The sequence below is a fragment of the Metopolophium dirhodum genome, chromosome 8 (genome assembly GCF_019925205.1).
Source record: "Metopolophium dirhodum isolate CAU chromosome 8, ASM1992520v1, whole genome shotgun sequence".
In the NCBI taxonomy this organism is placed as follows: Eukaryota; Metazoa; Arthropoda; class Insecta; order Hemiptera; family Aphididae; genus Metopolophium; species Metopolophium dirhodum.
Genome location: NC_083567.1, coordinates 24,768,670 through 24,793,476, shown reverse-complemented (window position 1 = coordinate 24,793,476; position 24,807 = coordinate 24,768,670). Strand labels below are relative to the sequence as shown.

Below are 24,807 nucleotides of genomic sequence, written 5' to 3'. Positions count from 1 at the left end.
ATATATATATATATGAATATATCCGTCGGCGTGTGTCTCTCTCTCTTTCTCTCTGCGGCGTGCGAGCAGTCGTATAATGCGATTGCCTTGTCTCGAGAATTAGCCAACGCCGAGAAATTCAATATTTCATTTAACAACCGACGACGGCGACGCCAGTGTCGTCGTCGTCGTCGTCGTCGTCGTTGTTGTAGTAGTCGTTTGGCGGCGGACCCGGGACGATAGATTAAAAGACCGGATAACGCGCGCGACACTGCCGGACAGAGAGAGGTTAATTGCGGTGCTGTGTACGAGAGCTAGGGTCTGAGCGCTGACGGGTGGCGGTGCCGAGGGACGTGGTTTTATAAGTCTTATAAAAAAAAATAATAATAACGTAAAATTATTCTCGGACGAAGGGATGTATATATATATATAATATATTATAAGCGATATATTGTGTAAGTATAAACCAGTATCGTGTTCGGTGGTCGGTGGAAGAAGGAGGGGGATGAAGTCCGAGATGAGGCGACTCCCGACATCTGAATGATTGATTCGTATATAATATTACAGCATTCCTCCCCCCCCCCCCCCGAGGGAGGGAGACGATGCAACCATCTTATACCATCACCTATATATACTAGAGTACGATTTTATTCCTCTTCGGGGTTATTCATGTCACCGCACACAAACAGAATATTTTCGACGAGGCCGAGTTTTCGCGCGTCTCTTCTGCGGGTGACGTTATACGTTTTCTAGCATTGAAGCTATTCGTTTTTTACTACTACGCGATTACTTGACCCTTTTTTCGTTTCGAATTTCGTCCATATTATTTTATACCCGATAGCTGACGACCGCCACTCCGGTGAACCAGGAACCCGTCGTTGACAATCGGCGGCGGTGCGCGGAGACCGGTTTGTGTTTCGTGGGCGGGAGGCGAATAATAATCCGGGGGAAATGAGAAAAACGACCTATTTACCGCGGCGGTGGCAGGGGGGCGGGTCGTATAGAATATTAAGATTAGTTTTTATATAATAATATTATATATTATAATGAACGCTCGGCGAACAATGAGGTTAAAACTACTACTTATGCATATTATTATAATATTATAGGTGCCTATAGTGTACAGCATATGTATATGTATACACGGGACGAGATTTCTGCCCGGAGATAAGACGGTTTTATTTGACGTGTAATTATCGTTGTTATATAAATATATCGTCGTCGTAGTCCTGTGCAGCAGCCGGGTACCTATTTACGTATAGTAATATATATATATACATATATATATAGCTAGTACGACTAGTACGACCTACGCCCTCCCCGCAATACCGTCGGATCGGATTTATTATGTTGCCGCCGCGGAGACAATATGTCATAAAATTACTTCATTAATTGGCGGCGTACTGCAGTAGGCTGTAATACCCATTATAAATTTTATTTCATTATATTATACACTCGTACCATTTGTATATACACAATAATAATATGTGCGCGACGAAATCGCACCCGACGATCTATCCGCCGGACCGTTCTCCGCCGCCGGTCGTTATTAGGTATACGATTTTGTCGTAAGCTGCGGTGATAACATTGGTAGTCGTGTCGACGCGAATGTCGTAACATACCGTTCGTCCATCGGCGATGACCGAGTAAACGGCAATTTTTCCAAATTATCAGCTCGTTTTGTTTATATCACAAGAAATAAAGGACGTACTGAGCCGGGTTTACAACACCAGTACGTTGTCCGTCGTGTCAAGGCCGTGGCTGAAACAAATTTTCGATAGGCCAAATCCTAATATATTCTCATAATATATAAGCAATTAACTAAAAAAAAATATGGATTTTTATATGCATTACTCGTGTAAATGTATACGAATTTTAATTAAATATTTTTATAGTGTAAATATATAGAATAAGTCTAGCAGTTACCTAAAAAACGTACTTGGCCTGATAAGTTTCGTAAATAGTTTTTTTTAGTATTTTAAAGAAAATTTGCTTTCTAGTGTTGTCGTGTTAAAGTCTGAATCTTGATTATTAAGCGTCGCTCCGGTAAATAATTATTAGTGATTCTTTAAATAGGTAACCTAAAACGCGTTATCGCAGTTTTCCGATTTGGAAGCGGTTCGTTCGAAATTGTAAATTTTACGACGTGTGGGCCACCTACAAGTACCGTTTGACAGTTTTTCCGCGCACCTTACACGTCCGGGAAAACACCGCTACGCCGAGTCTGTACCACGTAAGCCGTGGAAAGTCGACTCCGTTCATTTGACACGTGTCTTATTCGCGCAGTGTAATTCGTCCTCTCGCGAGGACCCGTCGTACCGTTAATTTTTCTAACAAATTATTATACATCGAATGCTTATATGAATAATAATAATAATAATATTTCCGTGCCGCAACGATGCGAATATTATACGCGATATCCGATTTCTCGGCCTTTCTTTCGGCGGTATACACACGGTTTAATCCGACACGTTTCGTCGTTTCGATATGACGTGCGCCTAAACGCGGGATCGTCGTAACCCGATTTTTTAAAACGTCCAAATATTTACGTCGATTCCGGTTTTCGACGAGACGTCTCTATATAGAGACCTATAACCTATAGGCATATAACTACCTAGGTGTATTGTATATCCCGTATCGTTTTTTTTTTGTTTTTTTATTATTACGTATTATTTTATTTAACTTTTTTTTAATCGACTCCTCAAACTCTCGGCAATACGCATATCGCCAGCTATGTTTAGTACATTTTTACATGGTCGCATATCTCGACCGGATCTCACAAAATATTACCATCGGGAATAATAATATATTTTATTATTATATATTCCGCGGTTTTACGATGGCGCGCGTCGTCGCACACGTCGATTTTTACGACAATCAGACGATTTACTCTTATATATAACGTAATATATTAGTGTGGGGGATCGATGAAGACGATACCGCACGTTCATCGCCAATTCGTATATACGTCTCGTATAATATTTATATCGCGTTTAATTACCGGAATGCGGCGTGAAAATCGACGCCTTTCGAACCGTAAAAATAACTGTACGCGCATAAAAAACTATACTGCCGTCAGGGAGTAATTCGACGAAGACACTAATTAAAATAAAAAAAAAAAAGAATAAGTAAATAAACGAGTTATTGTTTTCTTCATTTACTTGGAAGTGTGTGTGTGATGTTATGTTCATCGAGGAAATAATGTACCCACATAAAACCAGATTCGATCGATTTTTATTATTATTATTATTATTATTATTCAAATAGTCATAAGTGTGTGGTCACTGGTCACTCAATAAAAAAAAAAAATCAACCGTTTAATGGTTTATACGGCGGGGCTACTGAGACGAAGACGACAGCGGATATACGACCACCGCGTGCGTTTGATCGTCTCGAGGGATTCCCAAAATGCGGCCACATCGATCTGTTCCGTTCAGAAAACCGCAGTCGTTTTGGTATTTATTTTTTTCGTTTTCATTTCCGTTGTATTATAATATATACGTGCAATATATTATACTATCGAACTATACACACACACACACACTCTAGTTCGGGTTTGACGGAAAATATAAATCCTCGCCCGGAACGCCGTCGTCTAAATGAATAAAAAAACACGGCCAATTATAATAAATATATAGGATTACGTTACAATGCAAATATGATATTACTATCGTAATATATTATGTCGGACCGTAATGATAGCCGCGTATAGTTTCCGCACTTGTAATTAAAAATACGAGTGGGTTACTTGCAGCGTGTGTGTAACGATGTGAAATCTAACGCTCGGCACCGGTGTGTGTCCATATAAATAACGATAATATATAACGTGTTTGGACTCGTTTCTCGATAAGATTCCCCCAATTACCGAAAGCGTATTAGCCGGTAAGACATATACCTACCGATATAATATATTATAATATGGTAAATATTATGCGTTTTATATACGGCCGCCCTCCGTAAACCGCACGCGCATGGTATAGTGAACGATGCGATCGGTTCTCTTTGTGCGGCGCGGTCCCCCCCCCCCTCGAAGGCGGTGGCCCAGCTAAACGCAAAGATTTATCCAAAAACCATTATATTATTATGTTTTACTAAATAGTATTGTCGGCGACGGTGGTAATAACCGACGACGACGATGACTGTACGACGATCGTACCTACTATATAATGCGTATAATGAGTAATCGGTTTTATGCGGACGGACGGGGGTGTTGATGTAGGCGGTTGCCGGTCTTGTGCGTGGAGGGGGGGGAGAAAAGTCACGAATCATTCGGATATTATATTATTATTATATTCTTTAAATAATATACACGGGGCCCCGGGGCCGATAGGCGAATATTCATTAATGCGCGCGCGGACTAATGCGGCTCGTACAATAAATCTATTACACCGGCCGACCGACGACGACTATATAATAATAATACAACGACGATAAACAAACATTGGAAAATATTATAATAATATTAAAAAGCTAATTAAAGACAAACCTCGGCTTCGTGTACCTGCGCGTTTGTCGGCAAGTGCATCCCAAAATGCGATCGTCGAAAACTATACGTTGTTAATAATTAGTTAGCTATTACTTATCGGATGCATAATAGAGGATAGGTTACCCGTGTACCTTAATATATTACTATAGACACATATTAATATTACCTATAAAACCGCGCGGTGGCTTGGATACGAGTTCATTATCATTTAATCGGACGCGTTCGCGATGCTCGTCACGCCATTTCGCCGTTCCGAAAAGAGTTTTTTTTTTAAAAATGTATTTAATAATCCTCGCGAATACCATCCGTCCAATACATCATATCCAAGGTTAGGTATTTAACAAAATCTATTATAGGTACCTACTTATTATAATTCGTGTATTAGTACCTATATATAAGTTCACTATACCTGTTGGTCGGCATGTCAATAAAATGTACTTTGACTCGTCCGATCCAAAAATAAACACAACACACACACTACGTGGTAGTTAGTTACAATAATTACTGTGCGCAGCAACAACTTGTATACACATTTTGAAATGGCGAGTGGCAATATAATAATACTGTATGGATTTCCAGTCACGCTTCATGCGTCTGAAAAACGTCGTGTCGCAAAAAAATTAAAATCGTTCTTCGTTTCAGTTTGTCGTTGTCTCGCGTTTATTGTATAATTTATTAATCTTTTTTTAACGTTATTATTAGTAATATATATCTGAAATCGCCCCGGCGGACGGTAAAATACACCACACGTACATAATAAATTTATATATTACACGCACATACAGAGGAATCCGTTGTTTCTCCTTCACTTCCGTTCGTCTCTGCACTCTGCAGCCTTCGCCCCACCACCATACTTCTTCCGTCTCTTTCGCGCCCGTCCCTTCCGCCGGGATATTATTCACGGCGAGATCCGAGCCGCCCGAGTATCGTAGAGCGGCGTAGAGGAGGTGCACATAAATCCTGAGTCCATTTGCTCTATAGCCATAAAAACGACATCGTAGATCTCTCCCACCCGCGATTCTACTTCTACAAGCACACAGCGCACACACATCCACACACACGCACACACCCTACCATACACATACATGCACAAACTGTTACTATATACCTATATAAAGCTCGAGCAAGCACTCGCGGATTATCTATATAGATATTTATATATATCATTATACACCCCTAGTTTGTTGTTTTCGCTACTAGAACTCACACAAACATACACCCACACGTCCACCCACCCATAAGCCACGTCTGTATACAATACAAACCATATGTGTATAATATATATTATGAGATACGTAGCTAAATGTTTTCACGAAAAATTGTCTACTCGCGGGCGGTCGTGTATTGTGACTTGTGAGTTCAGCAGCAGGCTCATTATCGCTTAAGTGCTATCGATCACTATAAAAAAAATGATTTTCGCAAAAGTCCGATCGATTTTTGTCCGTCTGAATGAATCAATACACATTTAAAAAAATTGCGGATTAGTTATACTATTCGTTTTCGACGACTAGTGTTAATATTGTATCGTCGACCTATTATAACATAATATATTATTATAGTATTGACAAGTGGTTTTTTTTTTTTTTATCGAACCGCGGGTACTTCAAATCAGTACCTACGGGCTTTCGACGCTAAGTATATTATAATATTATATAAACATCCCATTCAACTATATACAATTAACTGTATAATAGTTTATACTTTATAGTTAAGAATAATGTAAAAGTGTCATGTTTTCCTTTCAGCGGATCGTTTAATGTAGACCGGGTGTTTTGTTCGAAATTTGAGAAATGTCATGCTTTTCGCGGGTATATATTATATTATATAATATGTGTGTGATATTAATTCTATAAGTTGAAACTTTCGGTAACGATACGTCGAAAACTTCATACAATATATGATACATAGTATAGATCGTAAATGTCGTATAATTATAACGGTGAACACAGCTCGCAAATCAATTTAAACGGCCATGGCTACGCGTAATTGAAAAGCACCGTTGACCTTTGTTCGCCCGCTGGAGCACTAAATCAGCGAGTAAACATAATATATGTGTAATATCAAATATGTATATACGCATGTTTATTGTTTATAACAATATAATATGCGTGGAACCTCTTTTATGACGTGTTAATGCTGTCGACGAATCGTCGGAATCTCGTTTGGCTATAATAATTATATTATTATAATACGTACCATATAGATACACTATATTTGCACACGTCTTACAATTATTATATTGCTATTATTATACTGGCGGTCTGTACCGACATTAAATAATAATGTATTATATTATATTCGACGAGTTCACATCACAGAAAACTGACGTTAAAATATAGTATATCGTTTTTATAATATTATCATTGTTATAACATTAAGTAGGTATATGACGTGTACCTTCATGTATACGAAAAATCCAACAACGACAAATGAAGTCGTTTTGTCGGTGAAATGCAATAAATAAAGGTGGGTAAATATTTAAAAAAACCTGTGTGCGCGGCATCGGCTCGTCTGCGGCAGCGGCGGTCAGTGGTGTATGCATCAGCAGCAGTCTACAGTGTACATGGGCGGAAGTTATGAGTATTTTCGTTTTTTTTTTTATTATTATTATTTGTTTACGACTTGACGGTTTTGTATTTATATGCTATCGACGGCGGTGGTGGCGGCGAGGTGGAAAGAATGGAAATAAAAACTCGTAACCTCGGGGGGTGGGCAAATGAAAATAAATTAAACGATAATTAATTTCGGTTGTTTCTCTCTCTCTCTCTCGCACGCGCGCTCTCTCTCCCCGTCGTTACACACGAAATCCGTGTGACGAGTTAATAAAAACATAAAACGAATAATAATATTACTCTCCCATTCGCGTTTCGGTGTGAAGGAATGTTGAACCGTTGTCGTGTGTATACATGATATTATATACCAACGTCCAACGTATTATATACGTTTTATACGTATAAATACGCTTATTACGAAGACGGTGTGTATATACGGTTGCAGCGACTCCGTCGACGACGTATCGTTTTTAATACGGTCCCCGTCGAGATGTAGCATCGTCGGCCATAAAAAAAATCCGTCTGATTCCCGTCTGAAATGCCATCTATATAATATTATCTACTCCTCGGCCGCCGGTGATATCCTATATGTATATTTAGTATTTCAACTCTTATCTCGCGTTCACAACACTCCACAATAATTATTATCATTATAACACGTGTACCTACCTATATATCCGTTCAATCTGTACGGTACCTATATGTATATGCGTTTTAATTCTCAGGTATTAAAATATTACGCGTAGCTGCTGCCGCGGTCGTTATCGCCGCGGACGGTCGCCACCGCGTGAAAAGGGGTAAACTGTAAAGAACCCACGAACGCGGCGGCGGTGTAAATATTGTTTTGTGTGCTTGTATTTTATACATTTATACACCTAAACTTATTCCGTAAAATTCGTAATGTACACGTACGCGTCGACGTAATAATAATATATTGTTCCGCGTTAAAATATATGGTGTTTGGATAACTGCAGCGGTTGCAGCTTGACGTGTCGTATATAACAATATTATCCGATTAACGTTGTGTTGTTTTCGTTTGTAGTTTGTACACAAAGAAGGGTGAGCATTCTTACATTTTTTTAACCCACATTTCTGATATTATAGACAACTTATACATATTTTCTTTATATAATTGATAGGTACCGTAATCTGCTGCAGTTATAGAGTTCGTGATTAAAAATTTAAGCATTTTACAGCCACGCCTTTTTTGAAAAATTTTTAGATATACCAGCTACTTAGTCGAAAACGCTGTTTCTTTACAAAAAACATACCGCCTTATTACGGCTATGAAATAAATAACGGGTTTTAATACATTTCAAAGTTCAGGTGACACATGAAAGGTGAGACGGGGAGGGGCGGGGATAGATAATATAGGACACATATAATAATCTAAATATTATTAATATATTCTATAAATTTGTAAACTATTACGTTAATACTAATATGCCTAACATTATATATGATATCACAATCCGATTTGTGTGTGGACCCTCTCATACATTTTCTGGCCTCTTTCGAGCGATGGAAAATGTTGACGGGAAAAATCCTGCGCCGAAGACTGAGCCGATTCTATACACACGTATCGTATGTACCGCTGCACGCATCGCTTGCCTACACGTGAAAACGCCGCCGAGCGGTATACACCTATACCAGTTTTGTCGAGACGTTGGCCTCGAGCCGGTTAGGGAAAAAAAACGATTCACATAAATAACGCCAGAGATCTACTACATTGTATAGTATATACGTATTATAGGTTCGACGCTAAGGTACTATATAATATAATATTATAATATATCATAGTCGAACGGGGGTAATTCAGAAACAATAAAAACGTGTATAATTTGTATACATATAGGTATACGCACTGTAATAATTATTCTTCGATACATAGTATTATAATATACTCTGTTTCGAAAACGGTTCGGGGGTATAAATTATATGATAGTATTATTATTATTATTAGTATGTGTTTGTTTCGATAGAAAAACGGTTCGTATATAAAATATAGAAGTGGATCGTTAAAAAATAGGACGCTCGCAGTTTCGATCGTCCGACCGACCGACGCTCTATAATAACATAATAACTCCTCGTAACTACACATATATATATATGCGTATAATATTGTAAATTATAACGATTAATAATATTTTCCTTTTCCGTATTATTACTACAATCGAATATTACCCTCTCGATTTTTTTTTTCTTCTGAAGTTCATAATATATTTTTGATATTATTTATTATTGTTATTACCTTTCTTGCCGTCGCGTCGTTTATACGAAATTATACTTAAGTGCGGTCACAGATTGTCAGGGGGCTAGGGAGGAGGGGGCTGCAGCTGGTACGACGACGGTATATATATAATAATACTTATTATTATAATCATATTGCATTGTTCTAATTGAATGCTAGGTTATTTATATTATAATATTGTTATTATGGTCTCACCATCGTTTCGAGTAGGCCGGGCCGATAAAATATATTATAGTTATACCTACGTGTATATAATTTCTATTTTTTTTATTTTGGTTTTAAAAGCTTTGCGCGCGTAGTCGTTAAGGCGGATATATTAAAAACGCGACGGCGGAAAGGGCTCTCACTAATGGAAAGACAACGTAATAACACGTCTACAGCTGCTGCAGCCCCACACACAGTCGAACGGGGAAAAGTGTGTGCGTTAAACTGTCAATCTTTTCGGGGTCGGATAACAGTCATTACGACGACGACGACTAAAGAAGGGTCTGTTTTTAACCGCGCCTCCGGGTTTTTATTTCTAAGTATAAAATATACCTACCTACTAAGGATTCTAAATTTCGTTCTTACTCTTATTGCAAATCTTTTACAAAGAGAATAAAACACAATATTACACAATTTGGATGCCCGTCAGCTGGAATGATCACGGTTATGTCGTGTATTTAAATATAAAAATATATTACATTAATATGTAATTTTACAGCAGTCATTATACGACACACATGACACATGTGATATCTAGATTTATGTTTTACTATACATATGCGTATTATGGTAGCCCATTTGCAAAGTCCATCCTGTGTGTGTAATAGTATAGGCACTTGACGTATTTAGGAACCACGTCACCGCGATAAATGTCGATGATACGAACGATAGGATAATAATTACAGTCAACATACATTATTCACTGTGTAACAATTCTGTTATGTATCAAAACGCATTTCACGAGCATTCGTTTTAATGGACGTCTGCAGCTGCAATATAGTCGCTGCAACGAGTATCGTTCGACGAGTATATAATATGCGAGCACGGCTTAAAGGAGGAGATCGCCAAAGTTTTTGGACCGAGAGAGGGCGAAAGTCGCGTGACCCGACCGCAAAACATTAAAACCCCATCAGCGAGCGCCGCACCTGCGACTCAGCTCGTACTTTCCCGCGCCGTGCAACTCTCTCGTGCGACATGTTGTACACACACACACACACACACACACACACACACACACACACACACACACACACACACACACACACACACACACACACACACATATAATATATTATCCGAAAACGGAAATAAAATGTATCCGTACATAGAGACTAGTCGTGTCGACGCGTAATTCAAAATATATAGGTACACGACTTTATATACCAAGGGATACCTATGGAATATGATACATAATATATTATAATATGTGTGGGCGCCTAAAATATACTATATATAGGTACACTACTGCATTAGTTCCATGCCCCCCGACGCGTAGTTTCAAATTAAAACTGTTGTGGAAAATTATAAAAAAAATATACCATATAAATTATCATAAGTAATAGTACTTGAAACTATGTAAAGATAATTTTTTTTTAAAACATAAAAACTGATCGAGTGTTAACCACTTCAACTATACGTTAAGCATATTTAGTAAACATTATAATTTATAATCCACAATAATTTAGGATGCTCTTAAAATATTAGGTTTTCGTTCTCTCGCCGTAGAAAAACGTAGAAAATTAGTGTCTGTTTATAATGGAACGATCTGCTCCAAGTCGCCGCGGCGTGCGTAAAACGAAACGACTCCAATATAATATAAGTACCTACCTGTTATAATGTGTTATGAACGCTTCGTCGTAATGTGTTTACGTGTAAACGGGGTGAAAACAACAAACCGGATCCGGGGTCCCCTCATACAGTATATAGGTATACACATAATATACTCGGAACAGACTTTTTGAACGTCCACGCTCGTCTAATATGATTCGATTTCGTTTGATTAATTCAAAGTTTACGACGACGATGATCCACCCCGCGCCATCCGCGGTACGACAGCATAATGGGACTGTCGGTCGGCGTTTCCTACGGTTTTATGAACGCGAGTCGCGGCGGGGGAGAAACGTTGGAAAATTTAACGACGATAATTACAGTAATAAAAACAGGTATATATATATAATAATAATAATAATAATAATAATAATGATGATAGTAATACGCGCTCTGTTTGACCGTGATATGTATGCGTATAGACGTATAGTACCCATGTACCATGGTATATAACCAGTAACATTTCGGTTGTCCGCTGGTATATAATAATATAATACAATATTTAATAATATACGCTGCCGCGCCGACGAACTTTTATTGCCCGATACACAATATTATTATATTATATTACATTATACAATATTATGTATGTTTGCAATGCCGACGCCGTAATAATTAATCGTTTACTGCCCTTTGTGTTTTATACATACGTGATTATATTATGCGCTTACGTGCGCGCGGCACAGTATACATATACGTATGCGCGGTACACAGATATTTACTTAAGCTTTACGGTCCTCGTAATAGTGTTTAGTCCGCGGGTATCGTATACGTCGAAATGGTACACTTAAAAATGTAAATAATAATAATAATAATAATACAGACCTAACTACCGTCTCGTATCGTGATCTAACGGAATGATGTCCGCGACTAATTATTATAATATAAAACGTTTATCTCGCGGACGCTGTCGCTGTGCCACGGACGCGAATTTATTATGTATACGGTGCAGGAGATGACCAGAAGAGTTGTCGATCAGTGCAGAGAGCACGTCGTCGCCGGATCGAAGTAACGCAATCATAAAACAAATAACACGGGCAATATAATATTATTATACATTCGTACCTTATATTATATCGTATGGTATATCGCAGGACATTATATTATTATAGTGGTCCCGCGCAGATCGTATCTCGCCTACGTTATAATAATATAATATAATAGATGCGCGTGTGTAATGATAATAATATTACAATATATATATATATATCGGTAGATCATCGACGCGGACGGTTAAACAATATATAATACCCGCCTGCATATTATTATTATCATCATATTATACCCGTATGTGGTGAACACGGTGGTGGTCCGTCCGCGGAGAACGACACGAGTCGTAGAAAAAAAAATTGACAAGTTGCCGTTAAGGGATCCGCCTTTAATAATTATTCCGCGGTTTAATGATAATAATAATAATGATAATGATATGTATGGAAAACGGAAACACAGGTTTTCTATCGTCGTCTATCCGTGAATGTGTGTGTGTGTGTGTGTGTGTGTTGGAGTCTCGAGTGTACCTGTAATAATATTATACGAATATTATGTGTACGAATATGTGTAATTATCTCGTCGGGTTGGATACCTACCTGTTGTATGTGTAGCTGCGCCCGGCGTTTAACTGCAGCGTTTAATTGGGCTCCTCGGCAGCACAGGTCGTACATATATAAATACGAAATAATTTATATTATATTGCATATAGTTAGTATATTATAGTATTATTATTTTGACGCCGTGTGTACCTATATAATAATATATTGTGTACCGTTGCAGATAGGTACATACTACATTGTACCTATTATAATATTTTAATATGTGTGTAATAATAATGATTGTTCGCTTCGTTTCGGCGAGTTTTCGTACATGCATATACGACGACGACGTTAACCCGAAAAAAATTGTACCCATCAAACGGATTTGGGATTTTTTTTTTCGCATGCGTAACACTGTAATAATAATATTAAAATACATAATATACGGCTGCACGCGATTGTTCGGGGCGGTGGCGCGCGGATATCGTCCGTCCCGCGCGTTGAGCGTGTTATTTAAAACCGTGCGATTTCCCGTCACACCGCCACGACCTATTCCGACAACAACAACAGCAAAAACAACAACGAAAACCACACCGTACACGATATATAACATAATATATAATATTACTATCATTGCTTTTAATTGTCGAGTGTGTGTGTGTTTTGTGTATACGTGTATCTTTATATTATAAATTTGTTGCGTTTGTTTTAATAATTGTTTTTGTTTGGCGCGCAAATCGACCGCAATTTAAAAAAAAAACCACACTCGCTGTTGTTCCAATTAAAAATGGCGACCGTCGGATCCACCGATGTATTATTATCACAGATAAAAAAAATTAATCCGTGCTATTATTATATTATATTATCACGACACTATTATTATAGGTACATGATATATTGTTATTCGATATATATTCGATATATATTCGTATATATTTGTGCTTGCAATACCCTGCCACCGCCACCGATGACAAAAGTAGTATAGTATGTAAACGGAAATGCGATGATAAAAAGTCATTCGTTTGATAAAATAATAATAGTCGGGCGGTGGGTGATTGGGGGAAGGATAAAAAAGGATTCGACCGCGCAGACAATGGAACAATTAGTCATTGACGCCGCGACGGGATCGCTAAACGGAGTCAATATTTGATACTCGCACACACTCGCTGCAGGTAGATAAATAGTATTTAATATTATTATTATTATTGTAATGCGTACCTACCATCAATATATTATATTGTGGCGCGTACACGGCTGTGCATAATAATATGTTAATCGGCATTTATGCACATTATTGTCGTCGCCCGGACAGCTGTCGATTATTATCACATGTTTAATATATACGGTGTGTACGGGGGGAGGGGGGGGGGAGAGATAGATGGATCTAGACGGCGGCGGAATGACGTGGCGGCGAAAGAGGAGGTTCACACAAGCACACATATATATGCATTATATAATACGTGTGTATAATATGACTTTACAATGAGACTGCGTTTTGATTGTAATTGCCTATCGTTTGTGTGACGATGCGGTTCCACACCGCGAGTCCGTCTCCGCCGCCACCGCCGCCGCTGTCAAAGCACCCTTGGCCGATTCCGATCGCGAATTAATGACGTCGGCCAACGACGACGGCAAACGGTCGCGGGTAATAATAATACGGTTCTGAACGCCACCGCAGCGGCAACTTGTGTGGGCGTCCGTGTCGTTGTGGAAATTATTGATGAAAATACGAAAATGAGACCATACTGCCGTGAAAACTGTATAACAATAATATTATTATAATATTGTGCAAATATCCGAGGAATGACGCGTCTGTGGAAATGAGCGAATATCGGATGTAAAGTTATTTTTTCGTTCTATATCGAAATATTGGTTATTACCACCAGGACTTTATTTGTACAGACGTAACCGCTAATCGACTCCGCTTTGCCCGTTTTCTATCGTTATAGATTTTATCTCTCGCGTGCAACTTCGAAATGAAAAACATAAAAGAATATTGTCTTTTCCGTAGAATAATTTTTCACCTGTCCTACGTTTATAATAAAATATAACACACGACGTTGCTATTCCTGTAGACGTGCGGGATGTGGATTTCAATCTTCACAGTACGCGTATATATTATATTATATTCGTAATGTGGTTGTGCGATAATCGCGCGCATGGCGGATTCGTGAAAATTCTAATTTTACGATCACTTTCTGCTCCGGTCACGTCTGGGCGCCTCGCGTTTTTTCGATATACTCCTCGTATATTTCATGCGAATCCGGCGAAACCCTACAATTGGATACCGTCCAAATAAAGTTGCTCGTTTCCTCCGCCGAGTCGATTTGGCTCTCGACGCCTCGTTCGCGTGTATAGCGTATTTACATTCCGCGCGAAAACTTGCTTTAATGTTATATAATAGTATAGCCATCTCATGTCTATACCGCGAGTTGCCGTTGCATCCGGCTTCTAGTAACAGACGATGCATTGCTGCAGTATAGGTCATTTCGGACATGATAGCTCGATAGCTGAGAAAATTTCACTTACCCCAATAAATTCGCATAGACTTACAATAATATCTATAAATAGTTTATACTTAGAAAGTAGAAACTGTGTCGGTAGCCCTGCTACAAACGATACAGTTAAATCGTACTCTCACTTATAATAATATATCATCATCATCATGAAGGTCGTGGTCGAATTCCTTTTGATACACATATTATAGCACAGCACCTGTCCTGGCAGTGACCGCGAGTTCTATACCACTATGCGATTATGACCGCTATGAGATTTATCTTCTATGTATATCAGTCTGCGGGGGAGGAGGCTCCGATATCGTACAATATTATTGTACACTGTTGTAGTAGCCCGTCGCCGCCCGCATCTTCACTTACGGCTTATACATTTGAACGTGTTTGTGTGTCAGTATTGGATGTGAATATATATATTATAGTTGGAACAAAATTTCATTCCCCGCACCTACCTATGTAATATTTTAACCGCCACAACGCCGCTGAAGACCGACCGCCGCCGCAGGAGGCGAGTCTTCTTCTTCTCCGGCTCGTCATGTCTCGCAGTTTCCGAGAAGTATTCGCGGGTGCATCGTGTGCGTTTCGGGACGATTGATTTATGAACGTTTGTGACGCGCATAATAAAACCAGTTCGTGAAATTAGAAAACCGTCGAAGGATAACAAATTCCAGACCACCGCCGCCGCGGACCCTTGTTATAATAAATACGTATATAGTGCTATAGTGCCCGGCGGCAGAGGTGGCTTATATAGTAATATATTTACGCGTATATTAAATACAATGTTATTGCGCGCGTTTTGTCAAAAACCGAAATAGCAATATTCCCTCGGACCCCATTCTGTCACTCTCCCCCGGCGGCCCGCGAACAGATGGTCGACTGCTGCAACGGTCGGCACCTTGTACGTTATACATTATACATGCGCGAAACGCACAAAAGGCCAATACACACTGCATGCACGACCGGATGATATTATATAGAAAAGCTGACGTTTGTGTCGACTCCGTTGCCCGGCCGAGGAGAAAATCTCGCGCGCTCGTTTAATTTGATCGCACACATATATATATACTGCCCCCGGGGTGTCCGCCGCCTAGTCGTATAACACACACACAATGTATATATACATATAATATATACACACACATACCATATACGTATAGCCTAGAGGGTTGTGACTTGCGGGGGTGCGCGGGACCGTGGACTCGGGCGACCGGCCGGGGTCGATTCAGCAGAAAAACTGACAATTTATTTGTCTCCCGAAAACAACACTGTATATTATATACATAATACCCTTTTTCCCTCGATTTTCGTTTACAATAAAACCCAAATATATTTACGGCCCCGCGTTTATATAATATAATGTTTATGTACAATACAAAACTGCATTGTGCGTATCATCCCTTATAATACACATAGCACGCGATTATAATCACTGCTGTGCAGCATTTATATATTATATATGAACATAAAACAATATATAGATATACGTATATCGACTGCGGGGGTGACGCGACCTAGCCGACGCTGTTTTCTCTCACCAGACATCACCCCGGGGACAGATAATATTATATATTATTATTATATATTTTAGTGCAGTTCCATTATCGGTCTTTCTCTCCAATATATTATTATATTATATTCTCGTAGGGCGTGCGAACTTTTTCTGCGTTATCTGGCGGACGGCTGCTGCAGTTGTTAACATAAACACTTCGTCCGATCCGCATTAATGATTTATATTACCATATAAACTTGAACAACTTTTCCATGTATCGTCAAACAATAACATCATTAATAATTACGGTCGTCTGCATACGTTTAGGGTTGGAGAGTATCATATAATAATGTTATATGTACGGCGCGCGTATATGACGTATATACATATATTATTATATTGCAGCATACTTACGCGGCCAGATGCACCCCAAAACCGAAAACTATGTGCAACGTTTAAGTTATCTCCTGCGTTTTCGATCGTTCATTGTGCTAATAAACCGAGTATATGCGATATACAATAATATACCTATACGTACAATGAGATATACGTAACGTAATGTCGTGTGTATATTGCACGCTAGTGAGGTCTGTATGTAATCGGCTGCAGCTGCAGCACTATAATAATAATAATAATCGAGTGACTCGCACATTTAACATGATGTATATTACATCTAATGCAATATCGTCGTACATTGTCATTGAAAAGGTGGTGGGTGCGTGCACCCAATAATGGCACTTGTACGTTATAATATTATGTGCGCGCACGTATGCGTAAATAGAATACGATAATTTCACTATATTTCCACTGGCAATGCGGTGGTTTTGCCGATTTGCGAGCATATAACATTTACGCCGCTATGGTATCTATCGTTAATCCGATTTTACTGCAGCGTCGGGCGATAAAAAGGCCACATGGCCGAAAACAGTACCGGCAGAGCGAATGCCATTATGTATTTATGTGTGTGGTTGAGTTAATCTAATAAAGTAATATTATATAAATCATCGAATTTAATATTGTATATCCGAATCGTAAACTGCGGCGCAGTGTAAGGTGGTTTCCGAGTACGAGTATAATAATATAATGTATTTTTTTTTCAAATAAACTCGTCGCGAACAAAATACCCATCGACCACACTAGAGCCGCGTCCTTTCGATATCGGATCATACATTTCTAACGCGCTAACCACGTATATATAGTTTCATGCGTATTATACAATAGCACTTGTACAGTGCACGAAACGACAGCTGACACTTGCAGCTCGACCAACATTTTGACTTGAAAAGGTTTTGAGATCAATCTTATTGAAGACCTGGGGGCAACAACCAGACATGTCTAATATTTCCGAAATGTACTTTTCCATGAAATCGTTTTCATGGAAGAAAAACCATTTATTGATACAAAAACAATAAAATGTACAAATCCGATTATTTTCTTCTGAGATACATTCCGTAAATTATTTTCTGTGAGAATATAATGTGGGATAACGAATTTTGAAATGGCTGTCCTGAACAATGATGCCCCCGGTCTTCAATTTTGGTAATTATTTATACATTTATATTATAATAGTCTTTTATTTCATACACTGCACCTGCACCGCCGCGATATGTGGTTTGAATGATTTCACTCGAACTTGTCGCTTCTTCTCCGCCACGTAATAGTTATAATAATGATGATGTATATTGTCTTGAGTTTGTGCGGGATATATATATATATATTATTTATCAGGTGAAACGCGAACGACCTTAACTATACACAACACGCACTGCTATAATACATCCTCTCACGTTCACAAAAGAGGACGTTGCGTCCCGCGTAATCTGAGGAGAACAAAGCTCTTCCGGCGGCGGTGCCCCGCGAAACTTTCGTAATAGCCTTTGGAATGTTATTATAAAGTTTTCACGTCCCCGTCGGTGCGGGCGATTGAACGGATGATGGGCCGGGGGTGGGGGGGGGGGGGGGGTAGGAGAGGCTCTAAAAACAAAACATTAACGAATATACGCCGTCGAGTTAATTTCGTCCCTTTATTACGACCCATTTCCCGACTCTCTCGGTCGATGTGTCCTTGCAGCATTGCGTTCAGCGTTGTTCAGCGTATTTAATAATATATATATATACAGTTTATTATTACTATAGTATTCCGTTGCACGCATGTGTACCTATACTACACTACGCGACGAATGTGACGTTGTAATATATCGGTCTGCCATATTGTACTGTTTTCGCGCTGTGTAATGTGTATAAAAACATCAAAATTATTATTAAAAGCCGTGTATAGAATATTCAGTTGGCTTTAAGCCTCGAGCGATATACATATTTGTCAAATCTCCTGCGGTGTAATTATAGTCATCTGCTGCAGCATCGCAGGTCTCTGGTACTTATATAAATTTATACCTAAGTGACCGAAATTAACAGAAATAGAAAACATTATTTGCCGACAGCTTTTGCATATAGGTACGCGAAACTTCATCATATTATAATTTGTATATTTGTATGTAATTATTGACATTTGCCGTATAATATGTGTTTTTAATAGAATTAAACTTATGCAGAACTCGCAAGTACCTATACAAATTGTATTATTTATATTGTATTATAGATTACACGGGACCCAGGTATAGATTAGTAGGGTAGGTTGGGGTAGGCCGTATGTGATGATATACGGTAGAGAATGTTTATCCGTTATTTTGTCCAAGTAATAATAAAACCACACCGGTAGAATTAAATCTGTGTAGTTAAAAATACTTTATAAATTATGGGCTTAATTTCGTAGGAAAATAAAAAAAATACCGTTATTAACTTTTTTTTTTTGTGTGTCCAAATCGGAAAAGGGGGAAAAACAACTGCGAAATCGCCGTGCTCGCGAATTTCCCGAGGGGGCAACTTTTTAGGGAGGGTTTTTGCATTTTTATTGCCTTGCCGCGGTTTCCGATGTCCGATGTGCGTTTCTCTTTGATTTATATGCCAATTAAAAACGACTCGGGGAGGTATGAAAAAAAAAAAAATAATAAATAAATAAAGCAACAACGGAATGACACGCTAATTAGTCCTTTTTTTTTTTTGAATACCACTTGACGAATCGAATTGCCCTGGCGAGAGCCGTGAATTTTAAATCGTCGTATATATTATTATATATATATAATCTATAGGTATCGTAACAATTATATTACGAGCTGGTGCCAATATATAAAATACATATTTGTCGTCCCTTACCGGTATAGGCATGACGGGAATGATTTTATTATATCGACAAAAGAAAAACGTACTCTCCGCCAAGTACTACCACCCCTTCATCACTTATATAACTGTGTAAGGTTCATTGTTGATGGATGCCGTTATTAGATGAGTTTCATTTTGCAGCTATATGAATAAAATAGGACGTGTCGTGTCATCGTCAAACAGTGTATAGTAAATAGTAATATTAATTATTATTGTTATATAATATATATATGTGTAGGTTTCTGCATTTATATACGTATAAATTCACGCCATCGTCACTGCACCGACCACCAGCACATAAGTACGACGGAAACGGAAGAAAATACAATTTTTCCCCCGATCTTCCATACAAGTTTTACTAATATATTTATAACACCATTTTCTACCAATGGGGAAGCTCAATCTGTATCATATATATATACGCTGCGGCTATAATCTCGAGCAATACCGTGATTGAGTTTTCCTCACAAATTGTATACCTACCTACTATATTAAATATATAATACCGACCCACCTGCAGCCTTTCGCCAATCTTAATATATTGCAATATGTATATAATATAGACACTTATATAATAATAATACCGTCTCTGTAGGTACCAAAAATTGGAATAGCTTACGTCGCTTTTTGTGCTCGCGCGGGATGTAGGTATATACCTACATATTATAATATATTATATGTGCGTATTATCGCGCATTGCATCATATACACTCGTTAATTCGCCGCAATATAACGGCGGGACGGGATTTAGAAGGGGCCTATAATATGAGTGTGTGTGTGTCTGTATATACCATATCATATACGTATATATATATAGTGACAAATGCCAATTAAACGGAGGGCGGTGCTATTGTTTTTCGTTTTCCAAGGTCGAGATGGATCGGCGGGGGCGGAAACTCTACAGCGCGCCGGCAACGCTAACGTGTTCCGAAAGCCATTATATTATATATACGCGAATCCGCCCGAATCGCCGTCGGAGCTTTGTCCCCGCGGTCGTTGTCGCCCGGAAGTTTTGCCGTTTGAAACGGCTTCGATAAAACATATAATATTATATCAGTTCCCTCTGATGACGATTTGAATAACTTTATTATATTATATAATACGTCGTCCCCTCATAGCCGTCGGAATTATTTTTACCGGTCGGTCGTTACGCATACACCTATATTATGATGTTGTTTTTAAGATGATATACTATAGCGAGGCAAAGACTCTTATAAAAAAAATCGATATATCATCAATATTATTATTATGTATACGGACGATCGTTTGAAAATGTAATTTCTTCCTCAACTAGTATATATATATTAAGATATATGTAAAATATTATATAATTATATAGCGGCACAGCACTGTAGAATCGGTTGTAGGATAAATAAATTATACTGTATATTTTCTTCTTTTTATTTCGCATTCATTTTTAACGAGTCTTATTGAAATCGGGGAATACGACTTACTAAGGAAATTACTCCGCGTGCGATTCATCACGATTCGGATTTTTTTTTTCATGTATTTAGGTTAGGTTAGATATACATATCATACTATATTATATTAAATATTGTATATTTTTGGACAGAAAATATTATATGACCCTGTGAAAAATGCGTATTTGTGGTTCTCTGCATAGTGTATGTACTATATATATTCCGTTGTTGTATACACAGTACTTGCAGGATACCGTGCTAATTCGCTCGTTCTTTGAAATCGTAGGATTTCTAATTATATTACGCCTCGTCGTCAAGGTATATATCGTATATGGCGTAGGTACGTATATACGCGAGCTATAGAGCTGGTTAATTATCGCAAACAAGAAGTTTCTCGCGAGATATATAATCAACGTAATACGATATACACACGTATAGTTAAATACATATTATATAAACATGGTTTTTTTTGCAACTAATGTCACCATTAGGACAAATACTCATTGTTATGGACCAAAAATTACGTTTTCAGATTTTTTTTCCATCTGAAAAAAGAAAGGTTACTAAGTCTTATACCTTTTTTTTCTTAAAATTATTATGTATTTAAATTTTTAAAATATGTATATTATACTACAGGATACCCTGAAACGTCTGCCTGTTAAATGATACTTACGTCACATAACGTTTGTCTCATATTTTGCACCATTTGGTTAAGTTAGGTTAAAAATTATGTGACCTAAAAGTTTTATTGTGTGATTGGCACCAGCTAGTTATCAATAGCACAGAACAATATAGAAGCGACACTCGATCAGTTGATTGGGTTTCTGTATCCCTACGGTATGAATTATTGGACTCTAAAAGTTGTACCGTATCCGTAATCTGATAGAATGATGGCAACGTGTATCCCTCTTTGTTACGAAATTATATAAACGGAAATAATCCATTAACCACATACGATGACCGTTTTAATTTATTCAAAGTTTTTAAGCATGTTATTGTCAGTTTCAGTATAATTCTATACATGTTGCTATGAAATATGAATTAAATATTAAAATATTGTTATTTGACATTTTTCAAATAATATATAATATTGATGTGAAATATTTAATTCATAGTGTATATCACGCCTGCCCCTCCCCCCCCCCCCCCCCCCAGATACCGTCTTCGAGGCCACAGTCACCTGATTTGGCCATCTACAGTAACTCTTGGTAACTCCAGTTCACCTATAAGTATAATATTTTGAATATTTAATTATTTGACAACTTCACCGAGTATGCTTATACCAATGGTGACATACTTAATTGTAGAAACACTCAGTAAATAATAAATATATTGTATAGAGTGCGTTTCCAGAAAATGTATTTCATCCGAACTCTATACGTTATATTATAATAATGTTATTGTATAAGGTATTAGTGTATTACCCTTAGTAATATAGATGGTTTTAAGTCCGAAGGAATATCGTAATAAATAATATATATTATTAAGGCTCTCAAAAATTATAATATACAACAGTTTAATATGTTCAACACTTAAAGAACACGCTTTTTAATAATACTAATTAAGGTATTTATTTTATGGTCTATTAAATATTATGAAAATATCTCGTATACGAATAACCATTCATTTCTATTTCACTTCGTCTACAAATTATATGCACATATATATTATACATATTATACATACATATTTTATTATTATACATTTAAATTGCACATATAAATACATCATCGTACTCGGCACATACAGCAACGGCGCAAACATTACTATAATATAATATTTTATAATATATTTTTTACAATCGTATCGCTGTTGTTTCGTGTGCTCAGCGGGATTAAAAGATACTCCTTTGATTGTCCGCTTGTTGTAGCCATCGGAATCAACCCCCACGCCTCCGCCCCTAGACACTGCATATTATATACACATGCATGTAATTCCCTACAGAGATTTCCAGGCACAAAGTCAATTCCCCAAACGACGGAGGGTAGGTATATATTATTATATATTTTATGTATAGATGCTTATATGCGATATATGTGATTTAATATTATATAACATTAGTCATCTCCGGTTCCTCCTCCTTCTAGCCGAACGCAGGAACTCGTATATTATGTGGTGCAACTACCTATGTATAATAATATATATTATTAATAACTCGATTTTTGTTGTTTATGTTTCAGTTGGTGCCCAGAGACGTCGAAGCCACGGAATGTGAGAAGAAATCGGACTGTTGGAAGGTGAGTCTTTGTACACCAATTTACTTATTTATAGAGAATTCGACTTAAACATCACTTAAATATTACATTAAAAAAAAAAAAATAACAACTAATCCAGAGATAACCCAGAATTATTACTCATGAGTAGAGTTTAAAATTAATTTAATATAATTGCTTACATAATAGTACTTATCTAATACTATTCGATTAACAAAAATCGTGCTAAAACCGATTAAAATACGAGCTGGGACAATGTTATGGTGAACGTTCTACGCATATACTGTATATATTAAACATATTGTATATAATAAATTATATGTTGTATTGATACAGACTCTGTAACAAAATCAAACCGTTGCGAGTGCCGTAGGATTTTTCCATTACCTAGTGAAGAAAAAATAATTGAAATCCACCCCCGCTCGCATCTTTTTTAATGCATTTTTATAACGCGATCTTCGCGACTATATACACTATAATACATTATAGCGCATATATATCGTCGCTGTACCGGTGTTATATGCTGGAGAAAACTGTACCTATACCTATTTTTATAGTACACATTACAGCGCTTAATATAGTTTCTTCCCCTAGTCCGCGACTCGACGAGTATACATAATACAATATAATGTGCGCACTCGGTGCGAATATTTTACACGTCGTTTGGGCGTCGTAATCGTCACTCTGTGTCTTCTCTTCCATATACTCGTAATAATAATAATAATATCAGACGGTTATTATATCCAATAACCGCTCGCATTATATAATATGTAAACGCGTATAATGCACACACATTACGCGTTAAACGCATACATGCCTATTATATTATATAGACGTATATGGTCGTATACCCCGAGACTAATTTCGGCGGTTTCGCTTGCAGCGGACGCTGCTGCCAGTTATTTACAGTCGAATCGTCACTAACAGTCTTCGCCGCGCGTATTTCCCTCCTAATAGGCGACATTCGGTACGTTTTTCTTTGCAAATCGATAGTACAATAACAATAACTTGTATACATATTATATATTATTATATTATACTGCAGCACACAAACTCCCGCGGCGATATTGTATACAACTACACATATCGCGGGGTGTGCGTGCGTGCGCATTGGCGTTGCGGAGTATATGGTTGAACCCCGGAGACGTGGTGAATGGCAGCACCGGAGACATTCACACCTGGTTTTCCACCTCGGAAATTGGCCTTTTACGCACCACCGCCTTTTTTTTACGATTCTTATATTATTATACGCCCACTAAACGCGTTATGTTTTGTGTGTTGTGTAAGTGTGTGTGTGTGTTCAGCGCGGCAATTGGTTTCCGAACACAAAAAGAGCAAACAAA

General features: G+C 37.9%; 1 protein-coding gene across 1 annotated transcript in view; it reads left to right on the top strand.

Annotated features, from left to right (window-relative positions):
• Positions 1-24,807, top strand: part of LOC132951483 (uncharacterized) — a 124,828-nt gene that overhangs the window by 17,252 nt on the left and 82,769 nt on the right. The window contains exon 2 of the mRNA XM_061023309.1: positions 23,432-23,488. Within this exon, the coding sequence (XP_060879292.1) occupies positions 23,432-23,488 (57 nt within the window). The remainder of the gene's footprint in view (positions 1-23,431; positions 23,489-24,807) is intronic.